Raw genomic sequence first — 21041 nt, forward strand, 5'->3', positions numbered from 1 at the left:
GAAGGGCCAGATGATCCTCTGACATGTGATGGTACTGAGGTGGCATGGATGGAGGGGTAGTCTTGAATGGGAGGGAGTAGCCCCTTCGGACTATTTGCAAAACCCACCTGTCCGATGTGATGGTGCGCCTGTGGGGGAGGTGAAGGCGAATCCTGCCGCCCACTGGCGTTTGGTGGCCCTGAAAGGTCGGACTAGGTGGGTTTGGAGGCTGCTGCAGAGAGGGCTGTGGTGGACTGGCCCAGCCGCTGGCCCCCAGAACCACAGGGCTGGTTCCCACGTTCCCGGCCACACAGAGGCTGAACAGCTTGCGCCGGCCTGTGGCTCTGGGCGGGATGTGGCGGGGCACCCCTTCCGTAGCCACAAAAGGGGCGAAAGGCAGACTGCACAGGATGGGTGGTGGAGAGGCCCAAGGACCTGGCCGTAGCCCGAGAGTCCTTAAAGCGCTCCAGCGCATTGTCTGCCTTGTCGCCAAAAAGGCGACGGCCATCAAAGGGCATGTCCATAAGAGTGGATTGGACATCCCCTGTAAAACCAGTTGACCTCAACCAGGCGTCGAAGGCCTACCGGCTTGGAAATCGACCTGCCTAGTGAATCGGCGGTATCCAGCCCACAGCGGATGGTAAACTTCGCTGCGTCTCTCCATTCGGCAACTGGTCGAGAGAGCACAGGCCGAGCCTCCTCAGGGCACTGAGGCAGCACTTGCGCAACCGTATCCCACACGGAGTGGGTGTAACGGCCCAACAGACATGCAGTGTTTACCGACCGCAGTCCCAAGCTGGAGGAAGAAAACATCTTCTTCCTAAGATGGTCCAGCTTTTTGGATTCCCTATCAGGTGGAGCGGTAGGGAATGTGCCCTTGGAGGTGGAGGCTTGGACCACCAAGCTCTCAGGGGTGGGATGTTGGGAGAGGAAAGTGGGGTTGCCCGGGGCCAGGTGGTAGCGTCGGGCAATCACCCTGTACACAGGAGCCCCTGTGTTGGGCCTGGACCAGCTGCCCAAAAGGCAGTCCATGAGGGCTTAATTAAATGGCAGCCGGGGCTCCGAAGAGCTCGCTGCCGGTTGGACAACCTGTTAGGAGGTTAGTCCTGACTGCCACCATAGGTAGCTCGGGGTGGAGAGCCTCGGCCGCCCTACGCAACACCACTGCCTATGACACTCCCTCCTCCGAGGGCACAGTAGGAGGAGACAACAAGCCAATGTCTGGGTAGGTATCCAAACCTTGGCATGTTGTCTCCTCCAGTCCGGTTCATAACCTAACTGGTCAGTTAAAGAGTCCCCAGACCCCTCCCAGTCCTCCTCACCCTCCTCTGGCTGCCAATCTGGTCTCAAATAGCCAGGGTAGAACAGGGGCAGAAAAGTACCCGTCGGTGCCGGGTCCTGTGTCGGTCGATGTCGGTCCGGCTCCGTGTCTTCCTCGAGGTGGAGGCTGGGGTCAATGTCGGCTGGGGACACAGCCGATGCCGGCTGCGGACGTGGTGCCGGTGGAATTGGCGCCGGGGGAGGTGTAACGAGGTCGACCGGTGCCGATCTGGATTCAGGCCTGGATCCAAGGGGACCCTGCGGCGCCGATGCCACCGGCGGCGAAGGCCCAGGGCCTCCAGCCGAATCCATGGGGCCTGAAGGCGCGTGAGTGGAGTCGGGCTACCCAAAGATGGCGTACATTGCTTCATAAAACTGACGAAGCTGGGCAGGGGTCGCTCCCACAAAGACTTCGGGCCATGGTCCGGCGGCCGGAGCACGACTCGGGGTCGTGCTCGTGCTCCAGGCAGTAGAGGCACACACGGTGCGGATCCACCACCGACATCAGTCGGTTACAGGAACTGCAAGCCTTGAAGACGGGCATCCCTCGTGCACCAGGAGTAGATGGACTAAAAAAACTAAGTCGACAAAAGTTGATAAAAAGTCAGTCAAAAAGTGACTAGAGGTAGCGCTCTCTCCGGATCTGCGCTTGCTGGCGCGAAAAAAGAAAGAACTGACGTCAGCGTGCGAGGGCGACGCCTATGTAGCTACCGCAACGTCATCCCGGCGACCACGACGCCAACAATGAATGCGGAGTCGCCCGACACCACCTTCCGACGCGCAGGGGTACTGCTGACGAAGAAACTTTCCGGATCCAATCTGACGCCTGGGGGTAATTCTAAGGTAAGGAATCTATAACTAACCGTTTCTTTCAGATTTTAAAACGTAGGACATGTGCTGTTGTGTTTTATATGTCCTGGTATTGAAATACTGCTAATTTAGTTATTGACTACAGCAAGGTCTATCTCTCCCATAGGTTAGGCTTAGATATGCCTTGTAACCCCTTACAAGTGTATCTGTCAAATGAGAGCTGATAGAAAAATTGGAATTTGGTGTCTCTGGATTCACAATTTAAAAATTCATCTTTTAATAAAGTTAGTCTTAAACTTGCCAGTCTGAAAATGCCACATTTATTCATTTTTGCCGTAGAGCAGCGTCGCAGGCCTTCCTGCTGGGCTGCCCCATGGCAAAAGAAAAGGGCATGAATGTGCTGTATCTATCAGATAACGGCACATTCCTGTCCTTTTCCCATGCGCTGGCGCACAAGGGGCTTCTGTGTGCCAATGCAGGTGCCACCTTTGCACCATGGTGCAAGGGTGCCTGTGTTGCGGGGATGACTATTTTTATGCAGGAAGTAAACCTTCTTCCACAAAAACAATCAGAAGAGGCTTTTTCCTCTTTGTATGTGAGCTGCAGAATTCAGCACACATAGTAAAAAGGAAAAATGAGGAGAAGTAAAGATATTTCTCCTTGTTGTGCCTCCCTTACATCTCCCCTGGAGAGGTGTAAGTTTTTGGCTCTACCTCAGAGTTACAATTTCTTATAAATCTCGGGCAGTGTCAAAAAGGAGGCCATGGTTGTTGCTGGGAATGCCCCCTGCAAAACCCACTGCAAAACCCACTGCAAAGAAAATGACATTTACAAGGCAGCATTAAGCTTTAAGCCCAAAAAAGTGGCGTAGTGCTGCCTGGTAAATATGATCCGAGTCACAAGAAAAAAGGTGGAAAAACAAGATAAGGCAGTGTAGAAACACCCTGACCCCCTAGCCCTGCTCAGGGGACCCCATGGGCCGAAAAAATAAATTATTTTTTTTTGGCGGGAATTGCGTACTGTGCGTGAATCCCACTGAAAAAATGTAAATAAAACAAAGCGCAGTGTCCTGCGCTTCCTTTTAATAAGCCCCCGTGTGGTTCAGGTCCCGGGGGCAATGATGAAAATATATGCGAGGGCATGATTAATAATATGCAGAGCAAGCGGCCCCCGGCCGCCCCGGGGACCGCCACCTCCCCAGGGTTTTAATTATTAATGCACAGGGGGCCTCGCGGGCCCCCCCAAACCCCAGGGACTGCCACCTCCCAGTGCTTAAATTTGTACTAAAAGTGTGTGTGTGGGGGTGCTCCTGCCCCTCCCCACACTGCTCTGGAGAACACCACATCCCTGGCGCAAACTTAAATTAAGGGTGCGGGTGAGTTGCAGACCACCGGGGACCACAACATCCCCGGGGCTTTAATCATGAAGGGAGGGGGGCCGTGCTCCAGCAATGTCCCAGGGTGCCCCCCGTGGGACATTGCAGTTTGCTATGGCAGGCACAGCTCCCGCTCTGTCATAGCAAACACTGCTTTGCTTCCAGGAAGCAAAGCAGAATTGCTTTTGGGCAAAGGGAGCTGCATATCAGCAGTTCCCTTCGCTCAAAAGCAATGGCGGCTCCTGCAGGAGGCGGGGAGCTGGTAGGGACCGCGGGGGTATTGGAGCTCCCCTTACGGTCCCCAACGTTGAGGCCAGGCCCTGGGGGATGGGGTACCTGGGCCAATAATGGTCTCAGTAGGGCGGTCCCCCTCCTTTTATTGCTAATGACAGAACATTTAAAAACATATGTGGCCATCCCCCGGGGAATGGGGTCCCAGGGCCAAAATCGGCCTCGGGAGGAGGGCCACATGGCCCCCTTCCTATTTAAAAAAAAGTATCAGGCCCTGGGGGATGGGGTCCGCGGGCCCCAAAAAATATTAAGAGAAGAGGCTCACCAGAGGGCCCGCACCCTCCCTGCACCACTTGGCCTGGGTGGGGGGATTAAGTCCCCTACAATCTTAAGGGTCCTTAGTGGCCAACTAGCCCACCAGGTACCTCCAGTAAGACCCACACAGTGGAATTGCTGAGAGGAGGTCTGAGGCCTTGCCCCTTTTTACACCACTGTGCAAACGCGCTTCTTGGTGCATTGCTGCTGGGGCGATGAGGTCCTCTTGTGTCCTGAGGACCACAGGACTAAAGTGGACTTCAGCCCCCGAGCAGAAGTGCGCCAGGAGGCACAATTCCGGAGTGGTGTAAAAAGAGGGCGTGGCCTTGGACCAGTCTCAGCAATCTAGCTGTGTCGGTCTTTGTAGAGATAACAGGAGGGCTAGTTGGCCCCAAGGGACCCTCAGGAGGCAAGGGGGCTTCATCGCCCAACCAATAGCACACCGATAGGCGCGTTTACAGAGTGGTGGAGAAAGGGGAAGTGGCCTGTGTCCACGTCTCAGCAATCCCACTATCTGGGGCTTACTTTTGGTGTCTGGTAGGCTAGACGGCCCCTAACAACCCCCAGCAGCAAAGAGGACTTTATTTCCCATCCAAGAGTGCACCACCAAGCACGTTTGCAGACTGGTGGGCAAACGGGGGTGACCTGCTTTGAGAACTTAGCAATCCTGCTGTGTGGGACTTACTGGAGGTAATAGGAGGGGTAGTTGGCGCCCAAGGTTGTCCTTGGGGGCCAACTACCCCTCCTGTTACCTCCAGTAAGTCCCACACACTGGTATTGCTAAGAGGTCTTCGGAGGCCACGCCCTCTTTTCTCCACCACTCTGCAAATGCACCACATGGCACACTACCGGCTGGGGGACGAAGTCCACTTTACTCCTGAGGGACTTTAGGGGCCAAGTAGCCCTCCTGGTACCTCCTGTACGTCCTACACAGTGGAATTGCTGAGCGCTGGTCGGAGGCTCAGCCCCCTTTCTGCACCACTGGACAAACGTGACTACTACGTTATAGTTATAAATTAGGCCGTTATAGTTAGTTGAGCTAACTATAACTTGTGCCCCCGCAATGCACTGCTGATGATGTCACATATTACATCACTCATGACATGGTCAGTGACATCACTGATGACATCTCAAATGACATCGCTAATGACATCACTGATGACATTAAAATGGTGGTTTGTTGTTTGTGCAAACTGGCTTTGAAAAAGACCTTGTGGTCGAAACGCATTGCAGTTGATTCAAATACAATAATTGAGTGACTACCATCCTGGAGTGTGAGTTATTCTTTTTATAGGTATACGGCGCAAGATACAAAGGTTTCTTGGGGAAAAAAAATATATATATATATATATATATATATTTTTTTTTTTATTTCTATCCTACTAGTGGTTGCCAGTAGGTAGTTAGTTAGAACCTAGTTTCCATAGGGAAAGCATTTTGTGACTTGGCTATAACTTTGGTGTCGTTTGACCAATCTTCATGAAAATTTCCCCCAAAAATGTCAAGGTAGGTTCTGTGTGTCATGAAAAGTGTGGGGCTGATCTGTGCAGTGGGGACTGAGAAATTCGGGCGCAAAATAAGGGTGCATTTGTAATGTTAATTCCCATGAGAATTTTTAGCCACAGCTACAGCCCGAACCGCTGAGCGGACTTACACCAAATTTGTCAGGGAGGTAGATGTTGGTTCAAGGAAGTACATTTTGCTTATTTGGTGTGTTGTTGAGAAATTGAAGTTGAAAATTATAGTGATATCTCTGGTTGCGAAGTCTTCACGAAAAAAGATGAGCTTGTGCAGGGAAACGCACTGCTCTGATTGGCTGCCAACACTTTAACGAGGAAGTGTTGGCAGCCATCTTGGGACACAGCTTCACCAAGTCCCAAGAAAAAAGTGCTGAGCTAACTATAACTTGTGCCCTCGCAATGCACTGCTTATGACCTCACATATTACATCACTCATGACTTGTTCAGTGACATCACTGATGACATCTCAAATGGCATCACCACAGAATCTCTGACACCCCTACTCACACCCCAATATAACCTTTCATACCCCCACACCAACTAACACACTACCATTCTCAAAACGATTGACACACCCATACTAGTACTTACACACCCACTTGCTCATTCATAGGTCTACACACACACATTCACTCAGTCACCCATACAGCCACACATACACCAACTCAACACACTAATACAGCCTCTAATATATCCACTCATATACCCATATAGCCACTCACACACTGTCAGTCACGCATAGAGCTACTCACACACCCATAAAGTCAATCACACAGCCACTTACTCACCTATACAGTTATACATACACCCACTTATTCATACAGATACTAAACATACTCACCTATACAGTCACTGACACAAGCACACACTCACCTATACAGCCATGCATAACCAACTCACTGACCAATACAGCCACTGATATATCCACTCATACACCCATACAGCCACTAACACACTGTCAGTCACCCATAGAGCTACTCACAAATCTAGTCACTCACCCATAGTCAATTACACAGCCATTTACTCACCTATGCGATTATACACACACCCACTCACTTATTCATATGGATATTAACACATACTCACTCACATATTCACTCACCTACACAGTCACTGACACATGCACACACTCACCCATATGGCCACTCTCGCAATCACTCAGTCACACATCCAGTCATTCATATACTCCAACACTCACCTATGCTGCCTTTCATATATGCAGTTACTCATCCATATACTACTGACACATCCATTCACCCACAACTCATCCATATACACACTCAGTCCCCCATACAGCCGCTCATAGAAGCACTCACTAACCTATACAGCCACTGACTCACCCTCTCACTCATCAATGCAGGCAGTCACACACCCCCTCACACACTCAAACAGGTACTCAGACAACCAATAAATCACCCGTACTGCCACTCACGTACCCAATCACCAACCCATACAGCACTGCCCACCACCATCCCAACTGGCAAAGCTACAACTCGGCGTGGTAATCCATATACACAGGTAAGTAGCAGTCCAGTGATGTGCTCACTTACTGCCATACGCGTTTCAAGCTTGTATCAGCTCTTGTTCACTGGCAGCAAGGAAACAGGAAATGAGATTCAAGAACATGTGATTTATTTAAATAAAAAGTCCCGCCCTAATAGGCGCAGTGGCATGCTGGTCAAAGTAGTCTTAGTAACAGCCACCACTACTCAATGTTCATTAACCAAGTGGCTCCGTACCTGCCTCCAAGTTAAAAAATAAACACCCGGTTGGGCATGCGCTCACTGACTGGCTTGCATAAATACATCTTGCCTGCGTTGGCCGCGCCGTCCCTCAATGCCTCTTAGTATCCTGCAAAGAGGTCCCGCATGTGTCGCGGTGGAGCTTTGCTGCGGCTGGACCCGTCGCTTAACATAAAAACACAAAGTTGTCTCCAACTGGCGAAGCCACAACTCGGCGTGGTAATCCATATACACAGGTAAGTAGCAGTCCAGCGATGTGCACACTTACTGCCATACGCGTTTCGAGCTTGTAACAGCTCTTTTTCACTGGCGGCAAGGAGACAGAAAACGGGATTCAAGAACATGTGATTTATTTAAATAAAGAGTCCCGCCCTAACAGGCGCAGTGGCATGCTGGTCATAATAGTCTCAATAACTGCCACCACTACTCAATGTTCATTAACCAAGTGGCTCTGTACCTGCCTCCAAGTTAAAAAATAAACACCCGGTTGGGCATGCACTCACTGCCTTGCTTGCATAAATACATCTTGCCTGCGTTGGCCGCGCCGTCCCTCAATGCCTCTTAGTATCCTGCAAAGAGGTCCCACATGTGTCGCGGTGGGGCTTCGCTGCGGCTGGACCCGCCGCTTAACATAAAAACACAAAGTTGTCCCCAACTGGCGAAGCCACAACTCGGCGTGGTAATCCATATACACAGGTAAGTAGCAGTCCAGCGATGTGCACACTTACTGCCATACACGTTTCGAGCTTGTATCAGCTCTTCTTCACTGGCAGCACAGGGACGAGAAACGGGATTCAAGAACATGTGATTTATTTAAATGAAGAGTCTCTCCCTAATAGACGCAGTGGCATGCTGGTCATATTAGTTTTAGTACTTAGTATATATATATATATATATATATATTACCTACTGGCGGTCGCCAGTAGGTAGTTATAGTTAGGACCCTGTTTCCATAGGAAAACCGCAACATTCTATTTTGAATAACTTTGGCGCCGGTCGACGAATCCTCGCGAAATTTTCAAAACTAATGGGGCGCTACGCTCCGCTCCTACCCTGAAAGTCTTGGGGGGTTTTGTCAAGCGGGGGCTGAGATAAAAGGGGGGTCCCAAAACGCGTTTTTCCCATGCATTTTTCCATAGGACCTTTAGACACAGCTACAGCCCGAACGGCTGAACAGAGTTCCTTGAAATTTGGCAGAGAGGTAGTCTACAGGTCAAGGAAGTGCCTTTTGTATGTTTGGTGTAAATCTGTTCAGTAGATTCTGAGAAAATAGCCTTTAAATCAATATATATATCTGAGCCAGCTTACGGTGCGCTTACGGTGCGCTTACCGTACGCGTACGGTGACGTGCGCGAGCGCGATTCTGATTGGCTGTTAGATCTTAGTAAACATTCGAATCGGTCGAAACCAGGAAGCGGCGGCCGCCATTTTCTCTCTCGCACTCTGAGTGGGGATTAAAAAACAAAGGACAAAAACATGTAAAGGGGCTGTTTCGACAGCTCCTAAGCACCTAGCCATGTTGAGGGAGTCCCCAAAGATCCCCCAATGCCAAAAACGGAATTTTAATTTTTTCGATAATTTCGCCGATTACGCTTACCGTACGCGTACGGTAAAAAGTATTTTAAAAAAAAAATTATCCATACTCTCCCCACCCCATGTGCAAATGTTGCCCGAAGGGCACCATTTGTGCATTGCATATCACAAATTTGAAAAATTAAAATATTACCTTTCACAACGAAGCGCATCATATGTCCTCCACGTGCGCACGGTGCGCGAAGTGCATCGTGCGTACATGGCCCATCTAGCGTAACGTGGGCACGCGGTGCGCGTAGCGCACCGCGTGCCCACCGTGCGTGCACGGCACTAACTGCGTAAAGTGGGCACGCGGTGCGCAAAGCGCACCGCTTGCTCACTGTGCACGCACGGTGCGCGAAGCGCACCGTGCGCGCACGGAACGAACTGCGTTAAGTGGGCGCGCACGCCACGAATGGCGTAAAGTAACTTAGCATTTAAAAAAACGTACAAATTCACTGAAAAAACCATAGGTTTCACACACGTTATAGTTAGGAATTAGCATTTAAAAAACCTTGCAAATTCACTGAAAAAAACATAGGTTTCACACATGTTATAGTTAGCGGAAATTTTACTGATAAAAAACCAATGAAATTCCCCCGTTATAGTTAGTGCAGGCAACTATAACTCACGTGACCGCAATCCTCTGCTGATGACATATGTGTCTTTATGAAAAAAAAATATTTGTAATATATGTATAGCTAAAAATTTATGGAAGAAGACATGGGCAAATAAGTGTCTAAATACAGTATTAGCATCAGCAGAAGATTGCGGTCGCGTGAGTTATAGTTGCCTGCACTAACTATAACGGGGGAATTTCATTGGTTTTTTATCAGTAAAATTTCCGCTAACTATAACATGTGTGAAACCTATGGTTTTTTCAGTGAATATATATATATATATATATATATATATATATATATATATATATATCAAGAAAGCAAGGAAGTACAAACAAATAAATGAAAGGTCACATACAAATAAAGAAAATCACCAGATAAGACTTATAGGTGTCTGATATATTCAAATTCACAAAAAGGTTCCATGGGGTGAAAAATAAAACTTGTTTTAACATAAGGCATAAGAGTAAGGATACAAAGGATTGTAATACAAATAGTTCTACTTTATATGGGCTGATGTGTGTAAATTGTCAACGTTTCAGTCTCAAAAATGTAAACATCCATGAGACCATTTTAGGACTATATTTGTGTAGAAGGAACATTTAATACAGCAGTTAATATACATATTAAACGTGTAGGCAGTCCTCAGCTTCAGAAATGAATCATGGCAATAATTGTACCCAAAAGCAGCGGCGTCAAAGTCCACCATCTGCAATGTGCTGGTTGAAATCTATGTATCCACGATATGGAACAGCATCCCTGCATACAATGGGACCACCAACACTGCTAAAATTTAGCACACAGTTGAAGAATCACCTCTTTATAGAACACTGCATCCCAATGTTCTAAGCGTTCACATATCAGCTCCCTCTCCTATTACTCACTGACTTTAAGCCTTTTGGCTAGGTTTGCGCTATAGAGTTGTACACAAATACATATTGCAAACATTTTTTTGAAGAGTGGTGCATGCTTTGTTTTTTAGTGGATTTAAAATGGGTTTCCTTACTTTAAGTGAAGTATTAATGTAAAATATGATTCTTATTGAACTTCACAAAAAATAACAGAACATACTACATTTAGACCGGCATTTTTCTGCGTAAAATTAATTTCAAAATCAAAACATTTCCAATTGAAATGTGTTTGGCACGCACCTAGAGTTGTTCTGATGTTTATCAATTAAAAGGATATCCTTCAGAGGACTTCAGAGGAACAGGACTTCATTATCTAAAAATGATATACAACAGTTCCGAAGGCCCACAACTTAATAGACCTTTGCATTGGCTTAAATTTTACAACCTGCCATAGGACCAGACCAAAAACATGTGTAGGTAGCGGGATAATCGTACATTTGAAAGAATGAGCCTTGTGATGGCAGAAGTGATAAACATGGATATTTACTATACCTTTGATATCCCATCTTGCGATTTGCGGTTCCTCGAAAAATACCACATTGCTAGGAAGCCTAAAATGTATTCCAACTGGAGGATAAGTTGAAAGATCATTTTCTTTCTCTTCTTTGGAGTCACTGCTGCTTACTGTGTTTGGAGGATAGTGATAGTACTGCAAACCTTCTACTAACTGAAAATACAATGGACATTTTTAAATAATTAGTACCAGTCTCCAAAAGCCAGAGTATACCATTGCTAAACAGAAGTCATGCACATGTAAAATGGACAATAGCTATTTCATTTTTTTGATCTTACCCATGACACTTCATAAACTTTAAATTATATGGTACATATAAACACCCAGTCACATTGTAATCTTTGCCTACATATTGTAAGGAAACATTGGAGGATAATGAAACTAAAAATGTAAAACGAATCACTCGTAGAAAGGTCGTATAGGGTTAAGAAAATAAGGGCAAAAGTTATTTGGATACCAACCAAAATTTTAGTGTTTGAACAAATTTTAGCATTTCTGTAATATAATCATAAACAAGCTTTAGAATAAAGCCACAAGTTGCTGAGTATACTATAAACGATTTGTGTTAATATGCAATTAAACATTGTTATCAGCAAAGAGTGTAGTGTTTGGCTGGGGATAGTGGTAATTTCAATGAGGACATAAACCTTTTTGAAACGTGAGGGGAATGATGGTCTGGTATCAGTTGTTGATCTTGAACTGCAAAGTGCAGTCCCCAGGGTAACACACCATTGGCTTAATCCCATGAAAAAGTCCACTTTGTGGTAGGAGGTAAACCTTTACTTAACTACCATTCAGATAGTCCTTCAACACCATCGCTGTGAGAGGATTCACCCAGATATTCTAATCAGAATACAAGCAACTTTAACATTAGACAAGCATCTAGTGCTCCCATATAAGATGAGAAAAGATCTTAAATTGTAAGACCTATGAAAACCACAAGTGATTGGAATTAGTATACTCTCTTGTCAGTTCTAACTCGCTCAATGAAATTTGCCCCCCCCACCCTAAACGCTACATAAGTTGGTGAATGCTGACAGTCCAGCAATATTTAATATATAAAATCTTCCATTTCATTCTGGTATGGAATGAAAGCATAGCAAAACCTTTTCTAAAAAACCTTATCTTGATCCTATGCTCCCTTCGAGCTATAGACCTATCTCATTGCTCCCATTGCTTGGCAAAATCAGACAGAACACTTAGGAAATCATAGTCTTCTAGATATGTTCCAGATTGCAGTTATACCTGGAATGGGGTACAGAAATTGCACTAGTCTCAGTTCTCTATATCCTCAGATTAAGTACAGGTAATGGCTTCCCTGCAAGAATGTTGTTCCTAGATCTTTAAACCGCGCTGTCTAATATTTTAGAAAAACATATTCATGTTCACTTAACTGAGTATTCCACAACACACCACCTTCTCCATTCCTCTCAATCATGCTTCAGAGCGGGCTTTTCTACTGAAACCACCCTACTTGAGGTTATGGAAGGCATAAGTCACCATCTAGACAACGGGGACATAGTGGCGTTCATTCTTTTGGATTTGAGCGCCGCTTTTGACACTGTATCCCAGACGGTGCTTATAAATACACTCAAATCACAGGGTATTGGAGGGGACACCCTAAATTGGCTTATTGCCTTCCTCTCCAACCGTACCTTCCAAGTTTTCTCCCAAACTGCAAGCTCTGAAGTTCATTCTTTTGCTCAGGGATCCATTCTCAACCCTTTATTATTTAATCTTTATGTAAGACCATTGGCTGAGATGGCTTAGAAATCCGGCTTATCCATGTTTTCCTATGCCGATGATTCTCAAATTATTTTCTCCCTATCTTCACATAACACAACCACCCCCTCTACTCTAAAAACTGGCCTAAATAATATACCATCATGGATGCAAAAGATGTTTCTGAAATTAAATGGAGAGAAAACGGAGGTACTGGTGTTGGGAAAACAGAAAGGCCTCTGGAACCAGCAACATTGGCCTTGCAAAATGGGTGATCTCCCATCCCCCTCACCACAAGTCCGTAACTTATGCATCATAATTGATGAATGCATCCCCAATCAGTGAAAGTCGCAGCAACCTGCTTCACCATCATTAAATGGCTGCGGAAAATTTGTTGGATGCTACCAGAAGCGACTAGAAAATCCGTAGTCAATGCCTTAATTACATCAAGGCTTGACTACGGAAATGTGCTCTATGTGGGATCAAACAAATCGGTAATTCACAGACTACAGATGGCCCAAAATGCCGCAGTTAGACTTCTATTTGGAGTCCCTAAGACCATCCCCATCTCGACTTATCGACACAAACTACACTGGCTGAAAATCGAGAGTCGAATAAAATTCAAGGCGCTTAACTATATGCACAAAATTAAATCCCGCAGTGCTCCCCGCTACCTGTTGGCCCTGGCCAAGCCATACCTTCCTTCTCGCAATCTTCGATCAGCCACCGAAATTCAAATAAGCCCGGATGGGCGGCAAATCCTTCTCACACCTAGGCCCCTCACTTTGGAATTCTCTTGCCATTGCTCTCCGTAATGAGACAAACTATATCAAGTTCCGCAGGTCGCTAAAAACCTGGCTGTTCAATAAATAGAATGCTCTCGGTCTATCATGCCTTGACCTGCTTCTGCGCCGGGAAACTCTTTTTGGGTAGCTGTCACGCATTATAAATTAAAAAACTAACTAATTTGACATGATCTCTTTCAATTATTGTGGTTAAGCGTTTGTCATGCGTTGGGCTAAGAGGTTGTGCTCTGAGTTGATTCAACTCTTTTCTGCAGGATCACATTCGGGTTTTGAAACTTTGCTCCTTCAAATCTAAAAGGAGGCATGTTAATTTCTGGGTCACATGGGGATCCTCCTTGTCTCCATTTCGATTTAATATCTACAATTAATCTTTGATACATCTGGTACACTCATTTGGACAGGTGTATGTGTCTTATGCAGATGACATTCTACTCCTGTTCAGTTTTGGTAAACCTCTTAATAAACTTTAGAATACTATTAAGCATTGTCTAGTAGCTGTCCAATGTTGGATGAGTGGTAAGAAATGGAAAGTTAAAGGAGACAAGACCTACATTTTGATTGGTAACCAGGGCTCACCTGGGGCCGCAGGTCTGTGGTCTTATGTATGGGCCCCCTCCCCCGATGCCTTTGGACATAGAAATCCAGGTTTTAAACTTAACAAGAAAATATCCAGATTATAAAAAATCAAATGCAAACACGTTTTATTATATAAATGATCATACCTTTAATGTGTTCATGTACTGGGTCATGCTTCATGGGCACAGAGCTCAGCAAAGAGAATTTACCTCTTGAATGTACACTTCAAACTGGCTCGTAAATTTAAAAAGCAGTAAGTCATGACAAGCAATTGATTAGGAAGTCACTTTTAAGTACCATGTACGTAGGTAGTATTTATTTAGCGCAAACCTAGCTAAAAGGCAAGTTGAGTGTTGTACAGGGCCAAAGGATAGAGTTAATGGGTGCCTGGAATGGAAATTGAGTGGAGGTGAACTGTTACTCCATCATCATGTTGTGCTTTTAAAGAGGTTTCTTCAGCAGTTTCCTAACTTTGAGCAGGTTTGGAAACAGACAGGTCATTCCAGATAAAGGGTTTGTAAACAGCTAAGGCTTATTGACTAGTTTTTTTTAATTTTTGTATTTCTCTGTCGCTGTTCTCATAGTGGCCTTACTGTGGGAGTGCCAATAGTCACAGCAAATAGAGAGCTTGTCAGATATGTATATTTACAGGTTGTGGTGACTTTATAGATTATGCAACTGGTTTTGAAGATGGTGTGCATTGCCAAGGGAAGCCTGTGGAGTTCCATCCGGGTTGGGGTACATACTTCAGACCCTTGACTAGTAATTACTAAAAATAAATATTGAAATCAACCCATGTTGATATAGGTAGTGGGAACTGATTCTTTAGTGAGACACTGGCTCACCTCTTTAGATCCTTTCTAGCGAGGGTTTTTGGGAGCACAGCCAAATCCTGTATGGAAATTGTAATCAACTCTTCCACCTTTGACATGTCACCATTTTGTTTTACAGTATGGAAACCCCATAGGGCACGAGTAGCTGAACTCTAAGAGATACTATTTATCTTACTCCTTTTAATAAGCAAATTTTCTACACTTAACCTCGGGATTTATTTGTGTTTTAAAAGGAACCGAGTCCCACAGACATCCAGTGATGAAGACACACTATAGTCCTATATCTCTAATATACTAAAGCACCAAGGGAGTTGCACTGCTAGCCTGAAGAATTTGAAACCAAATTTAGTACACATTCGAAATACACTTGATAAAATTAATAAATAAGGATTTTCCACAATCTAAAATGAAGATCTGAAGAGTATTATGGTGATATTACATAGGTCATACCTCTTGAAAATGGATTGCTGAAATAAACCACTGTTACATACTTATAGATTTCGGGTTCCAAACAATCAGACAAGGGTATTTACCAAAGCATTTCTTTAGGCTACAAACTTACCTCTAACATTGTCCATCCATTAACATGTTTAGCTTGAGGTGGGAGCTTCAGTACATGGAGATAATACAACCCACCAAGGGGTGTGAACTGACGCAAATCAACCACACCATCTTGAATGTCTTCATCTTTATTCTCTATGAGCTCCGTCCCTGGTGCTGTGTAATCCATCCCTGGTGTTGATTCATTAACTAAGCATTAATAAAGTTCAGCTGATTACTATACAAATAAAGAATAATATATTCTTTGCCTTAAAGATGTTTTTAGATTATCAAGGTTCTAGATCTCCTGGAAGAATACATACTTCACAATCAAAGTTAATTTCTGACAATGATAATCCTTAAAAAGACATTCAAAGGTCAACAAAATATATACATTTTACATAAATGTAAGTGAATCTACAGGGCCCCTGCAGTAATATAAGATGTATATAAACTTCTAAAATAAGACACAACGGTTGAAAATTCTTGGCAGTATTATGAAATATAATGCACTATAAAACAACATATATGTTCCTGAAGGGTGATTTCTCCTTCCTGTGACCTACACAAAAGATTTGCCATTAAAAATATAAACACTTGCTCCAGAATGCATCATTACACGAAAGACACTAAACATCTCTAAAGACAAATAGGAAAATGATATAGGAATAACAAGTAAAATAACACGTTCACGGCACTATCCAGGTCATCTACATTAACATTATTTTAACATTTAACAACATTTATTTGGGGCACAATCAACTTGCATTACTGTACGACAAAGAAACAGAAGGTATTTGTGTCTCATGACTGTTAATACATGGAAGGGACCCACCAGGAGGCAAGATGGCCGCCGACAGTCCGTAGGAAGCAGCAGCCCCTGAGCCCTGCTCCTGATAATTTTCTAGTGAGGATACACTGATGTGATGGAATCTCAATCTGAAAGTTTGGAGAGTAAGGGGGAGTGAATTGAGTCAAAGAGACCGAGAGAGCATAGAAGAACTGGAAAGAAGAGATGCTCTGGGAGCCAAACATCTTTGCATCATGGCTGATTAAGAGACTGGGGAAGAAGCTGACTGCACGGAGTAAGCTGACTGCGTTGATAAAGCTGGTGGTTAATTGCGTATCTGAATATCAGCCAAGGGGTAGAAGAGACTTCAGTCGGGACATGGCCCCGAAAGTACAGAGGGCAGTGAAGGAGGTCACAAGAAGACAAGAGGCGCCGGGGAGCGACTCTGATATACCAGCCGCAAACCTAAGAGCCAAGAATCACCGGAAGGGACAGGCACGAAAAGAGGCTGCTAGACTTCGTGAGGAGGAGCGCTTGGCTGCAAGCGAGAGGCGAAGACAGGATCGAGAGGTCGAATGCAGCAGGAGGAAGGTGCTGCCTGGAAAAGGAGCATCCAACAGAGTCACGAGCGGCGAGAGGCAGAAAGATAGCTCCCTTCGGCAGCCCACACTATTCGAATCTTTTACCTTGTTTCACCCGGAGCGGATCTTGGTAACTGCACCTGCTGACGGACTCGCAGAGGGAGAAGCTCCAGGAGAGACGCTGGCGGTATCTGCGGAGATGTCAGCGGCTCAATCGGAGGCCCCAGCAGCGCCTGCAGAGATGGAAGCCGAGGAAGGGATGCCGGTGTCAACAGCAGCAGCAGCTCCGTTACCGGCCTCAGCAGAAGTTACAGAGCTAGTGAACGCCGCGCCTCTTGTAGGAGGAGTAGGCGGGGCAGGCGGGGATGACGTGATTGACGCGCAGGCTGTCAGTGCGCAGCCAGGCCCTGCAGAGATCCAGACACCGGCACCGACACCAATAGCAGCAGCGGATGACAGGGGAGCAGGAGTTCTGCTTGGTGAGCCTGATTTGTCTGCTGTAACAAAGCCTGCGGATGCGGAAATAAATCTGCTGGAGGGCAGCCCCAGGCGTGATGACAGGCAAATAGCGGGGAGTGCAGGGAAGAAAAAGGAGACGGAGGGCAGGAAGGTTGGTGCGCTAGCTATAATAAATAATCAGCCCCTTGGCTCTGGCTCTGGCTCTGGCTCTGAGGAGAATGGGTCAACTCCTATGAATCAAGATGTGTCATTTAACTCCCAAGAGAAGCAAGGGAAGGTGGATGGTGGTAAAAACGGTGGGAGTAGTGGCGCCATTGCACAGAAAGATGTCCAAGATGTGAATAGATCTATAAATCATGATAACTTAGCCAACTGGGATAGTGTGACCAACCCATCACAGTCAGCAACTGGTGGCGAACCAGTTGTAAGGAGCAAATCCACAAGAGCCACTCATGATGGAACTAGAGGTACTAGAGGTACTCATTTGAGAACTACGGGCTCACCGAGCGATGATTGCTTTTATACAGGAGTTGATGAAAAGGATGAGGAAGATGAGGAAGAGGACGAGGGGGATGGGGGGCTAGAGGACACGGGCTCCAGTACTGTTTCATCTACAGATCTCTCGGTGGAGAGTTACTCAGAGGAGTTAGATTCAGAGGCCTCAGAGCTGTCAGAGGTGATGGTGGGGAAAAATACCGCTTTAAGGAGGAGTGTCGCAGTGAAGTCAAAGGCGAAACCCAGCAGGCCGAGGGGGGGGCCGCGAAGGAGAACAAAAAGAACGGAGCACCCACCACAAGGAGATATTGTCAAGAGGTTAGTTTGGGAGGCGTCAGCTACCTCACAATCGAACTTGGGGGGTGCCTCAGGGGGAAAACAGTTACACTCAATCCAGGAGAGAGCCGGAGGGCAACCTACTGGACAAATGGAGGGGCACACGGATAAGTTTGATTTGTTATTCTCAACTCTGAAACAGATCCAGGGAGAGGCTCGCCTGGAGAGCAAAAGGGCAAAACACGCGAATAAAAAAACTCAAACCTCACTTCGCAAGGTTGATAAGCTATATGAAGAAGTATCTGGCAGACTAGAGGAAGTTGAAGAGAGAACTGGCAAAGTGGAGGAGGAGGTGGTGGCGCTGCAAGAGTTTAGACAAAAGCAGGAGAAAACAGCACTGGATGTCCTCTGGAAGCTCGAAGATCTTGAGAACAGGCAGAGGCGTAATAACATAAGAATTCTTGGTGTGGAGGAAGGGAGGGAAGAGGGAGACATGCGGGCTTTTGTGGTGGAGCTGTTGAAAGGTGCGTTCCCGGAGATGGATAACTGGGACTGGGATAAGGAGGTGCAGCGCGCACATAGATTTCCATTGGTTCAGAAGAAGAATATGACAGGAGCAAAGTCTAGAGCCATTTTAGTTTATGTGGGGAACTACCTACTGAGGGAGGAGATAATCATGAAAGCCAAACCAATGAAGAAACGAACATACAAAGATATCTCCTTCTTTGCCCGCCCAGACTTCTGCCACATAACAGTTGAGAGAAGATGGCGAATGAGACAACTTATTACACCGTTTCAGAACATTGGTTGCGAAGTGTATTTAATGTTCCCGTCACGTCTTAAAGTTATCGTTAATGGTCAGACCAGGGTGTTCTTCTCAGAAATTGTTGCACAGGAATATTTAACTTTTTTGAAGGAAGAGAAGGGGCGAAGGGGAGAGAGGGAACAAAACAGGCAAAGTGATTGAGTTGCAGCTATCAGGAACACAGAACGTTTGACATAGTAACATCCATAGTAACATAGCAACATCCCCAAAAAAAAAACAAAAAAAAAGAGAAAAAGAAGTAAAAAGTAAAATGAAATGAAATGAAAAGAGGGAAAAATATCTGACTGCAAAAAGTGGGGTTATCACATCAGTGTAGAATGGATTGAAGGCTTAAGATGTGTGGGCAGGGTGGGGGTGCTTCTTGGGAGGACCGGCTGTCACACATAGGTCGGGATCGACCTATTTGCCAATAAGGGAGGGGGGAGTGGGTTGGGGCACTTGGGGGGGTACAAGGCACGGTGCGTATGGAACAGGTAGGGCAAAAGAGGCAAAAGAGGCAAAAAAGGCAAGGAGGAGGATATAAGGAGAGGGTAAGAAAGCTGTCAGTAGATTCAAGTAACTGGAAAATGGCGACTACATGCAAGCGGAGGGAGGCTACTTTAGGGGGAGAGGGCCAGAAACAAAAAGAAATAATTCAAGGAAGGAGAAAGGATGCGAGTAATGATGCCCTTGGGTCCTCATGGATATTAGGTGTGTAACGTGGAACGTATGTGGGCTAAATGATGCACAAAAAAGAATGAGAATCTACATTGCCTTAAGGCAAATGAATGCTGATTTAGTTTTCATGCAGGAGACACATATAATGGACTCGCAGGTGTACCTGTTGAATCAGCTGGGATTTTACCTATTAGTGATCTCTAGGCAGGGGGTGAAAAAGAGAGGGGTAGCCATCCTTGCTAGGAATAGGAATATTGTGGTAAAGAAGAAAGCACAGGATCAGTGGGGGCGGTGGGCTATGGTAGAGTGTCTCTTGGATGGGGTATGGACCACGCTTGTATCTGTCTATGGGTCTACGGAAGATGATCCGGAAATCTTTCAATTCTTAGATGTAGAATTATCTACTTGGGCCCCGAGAGTCATTATCGCAGGGGATTTTAATATTAATGGGTCAGATGGGTTAGGGCAGGGCTCCTTTGGTAAATATAAAGGGAGGAAGAAAAGAGTGAGCCGGGCATTGGGAAGCTTAATCGTAAATAATGCCCTAATAGATGTCTGGGGGATTAAACGGATGGCTGACAAGGGGTACACATACTATTCAGCTCCACACCAAGTGTGTGTCAGGTTAGATTATTTTTTGGTCCCTAGCTCTGATGTCTCGAATGTACAGATAGGTAAATTACCAAGGATATTCAGCGACCATAACCCACTAATACTTCCAATCTCAAGTAAAACAAATGAAAGACAGCGCACTAGTTGGACGTTTGAAAGGGGGCTGCTAAAAGATGAGGGTTATGTAGGACACATGACTAAGTGGATCAAAGATTTTTTCCAGATTAATAGAGGTAGCGCGGCAGAGGGGGTGGTCTGGGATGCCTTTAAGGCAGGAATCCGGGGCGAGACAATGAGCTTCAGTTCCTATAAGCAGAAACAAGAACGCTCAAGGAGCGAGGAGGCAAGGGGAAAAGTGATCGAGGCGGAGGCAGAATTAGAAAGCTGTCTTTTGACGGTATCCAAATTGACAATGCATGGAATGAGCTACTCAAGGTTAAAGGGGAGGCTGAAAGGGACGTTGCTATTAAAGCGGCTAAATTGTACACGTCTAAAAGGGAGAAGTGCTATGAGTTTAGTGAATCCGTAGGCAGACACCTTGCTGTTCGGCAAGACAGCAAGAGTCTACGGGAATAATAAGGGAGATAAGGGATACAGCGGGCGGGCTACATACGGACCCGGAGGAAATTAGAGATGTATTTAGGAGCTTTTATGAGAGGCTATACACTGATGATCTGGGGGATATTGATAACCGGGCGGTGAATGAGTATCTCCAAGGGATACCTGGGGTAGCATTGGAGGAGGAGGACTCGGAAGGTTTGGAGGGGGCACTGCAATTAGAAGAGATAAAAGATGCAGTATGGAATTTGCCGGTGGGTAAGGCAGCAGGACCGAATCAAATTCCGGTCGAATTTTATCAGGTTTTCTGGGGGGCCCTGAAGGAGGTTATAACAAATCTAATACAGCAGGCGCAAGCAGGATTCTCAATTCCTGCATCGTGGGGGGGTGCGGTGATTGTG

General features: G+C 45.9%; 1 protein-coding gene across 3 annotated transcripts in view; it reads right to left on the reverse strand.

The window, feature by feature from the left end:
- Positions 1 to 21041, reverse strand: part of DNAI7 (dynein axonemal intermediate chain 7) — a 543004-nt gene that overhangs the window by 215773 nt on the left and 306190 nt on the right. For 2 of the 3 annotated variants that reach the window (XM_085652767.1, XM_085652765.1), the window contains 2 exons: positions 15409 to 15596; positions 10888 to 11062 (listed from right to left, as the gene is read on the reverse strand). In XM_085652767.1, the coding sequence (XP_085508893.1) occupies positions 10888 to 11062; positions 15409 to 15596 (363 nt within the window). The remainder of the gene's footprint in view (positions 1 to 10887; positions 11063 to 15408; positions 15597 to 21041) is intronic. The other variant, XM_085652766.1, reaches the window with a different exon arrangement.

The sequence above is a fragment of the Triturus cristatus genome, chromosome 4_1 (assembly GCF_964204655.1).
Source record: "Triturus cristatus chromosome 4_1, aTriCri1.1, whole genome shotgun sequence".
NCBI classification, from domain to species: domain Eukaryota; kingdom Metazoa; phylum Chordata; class Amphibia; order Caudata; family Salamandridae; genus Triturus; species Triturus cristatus.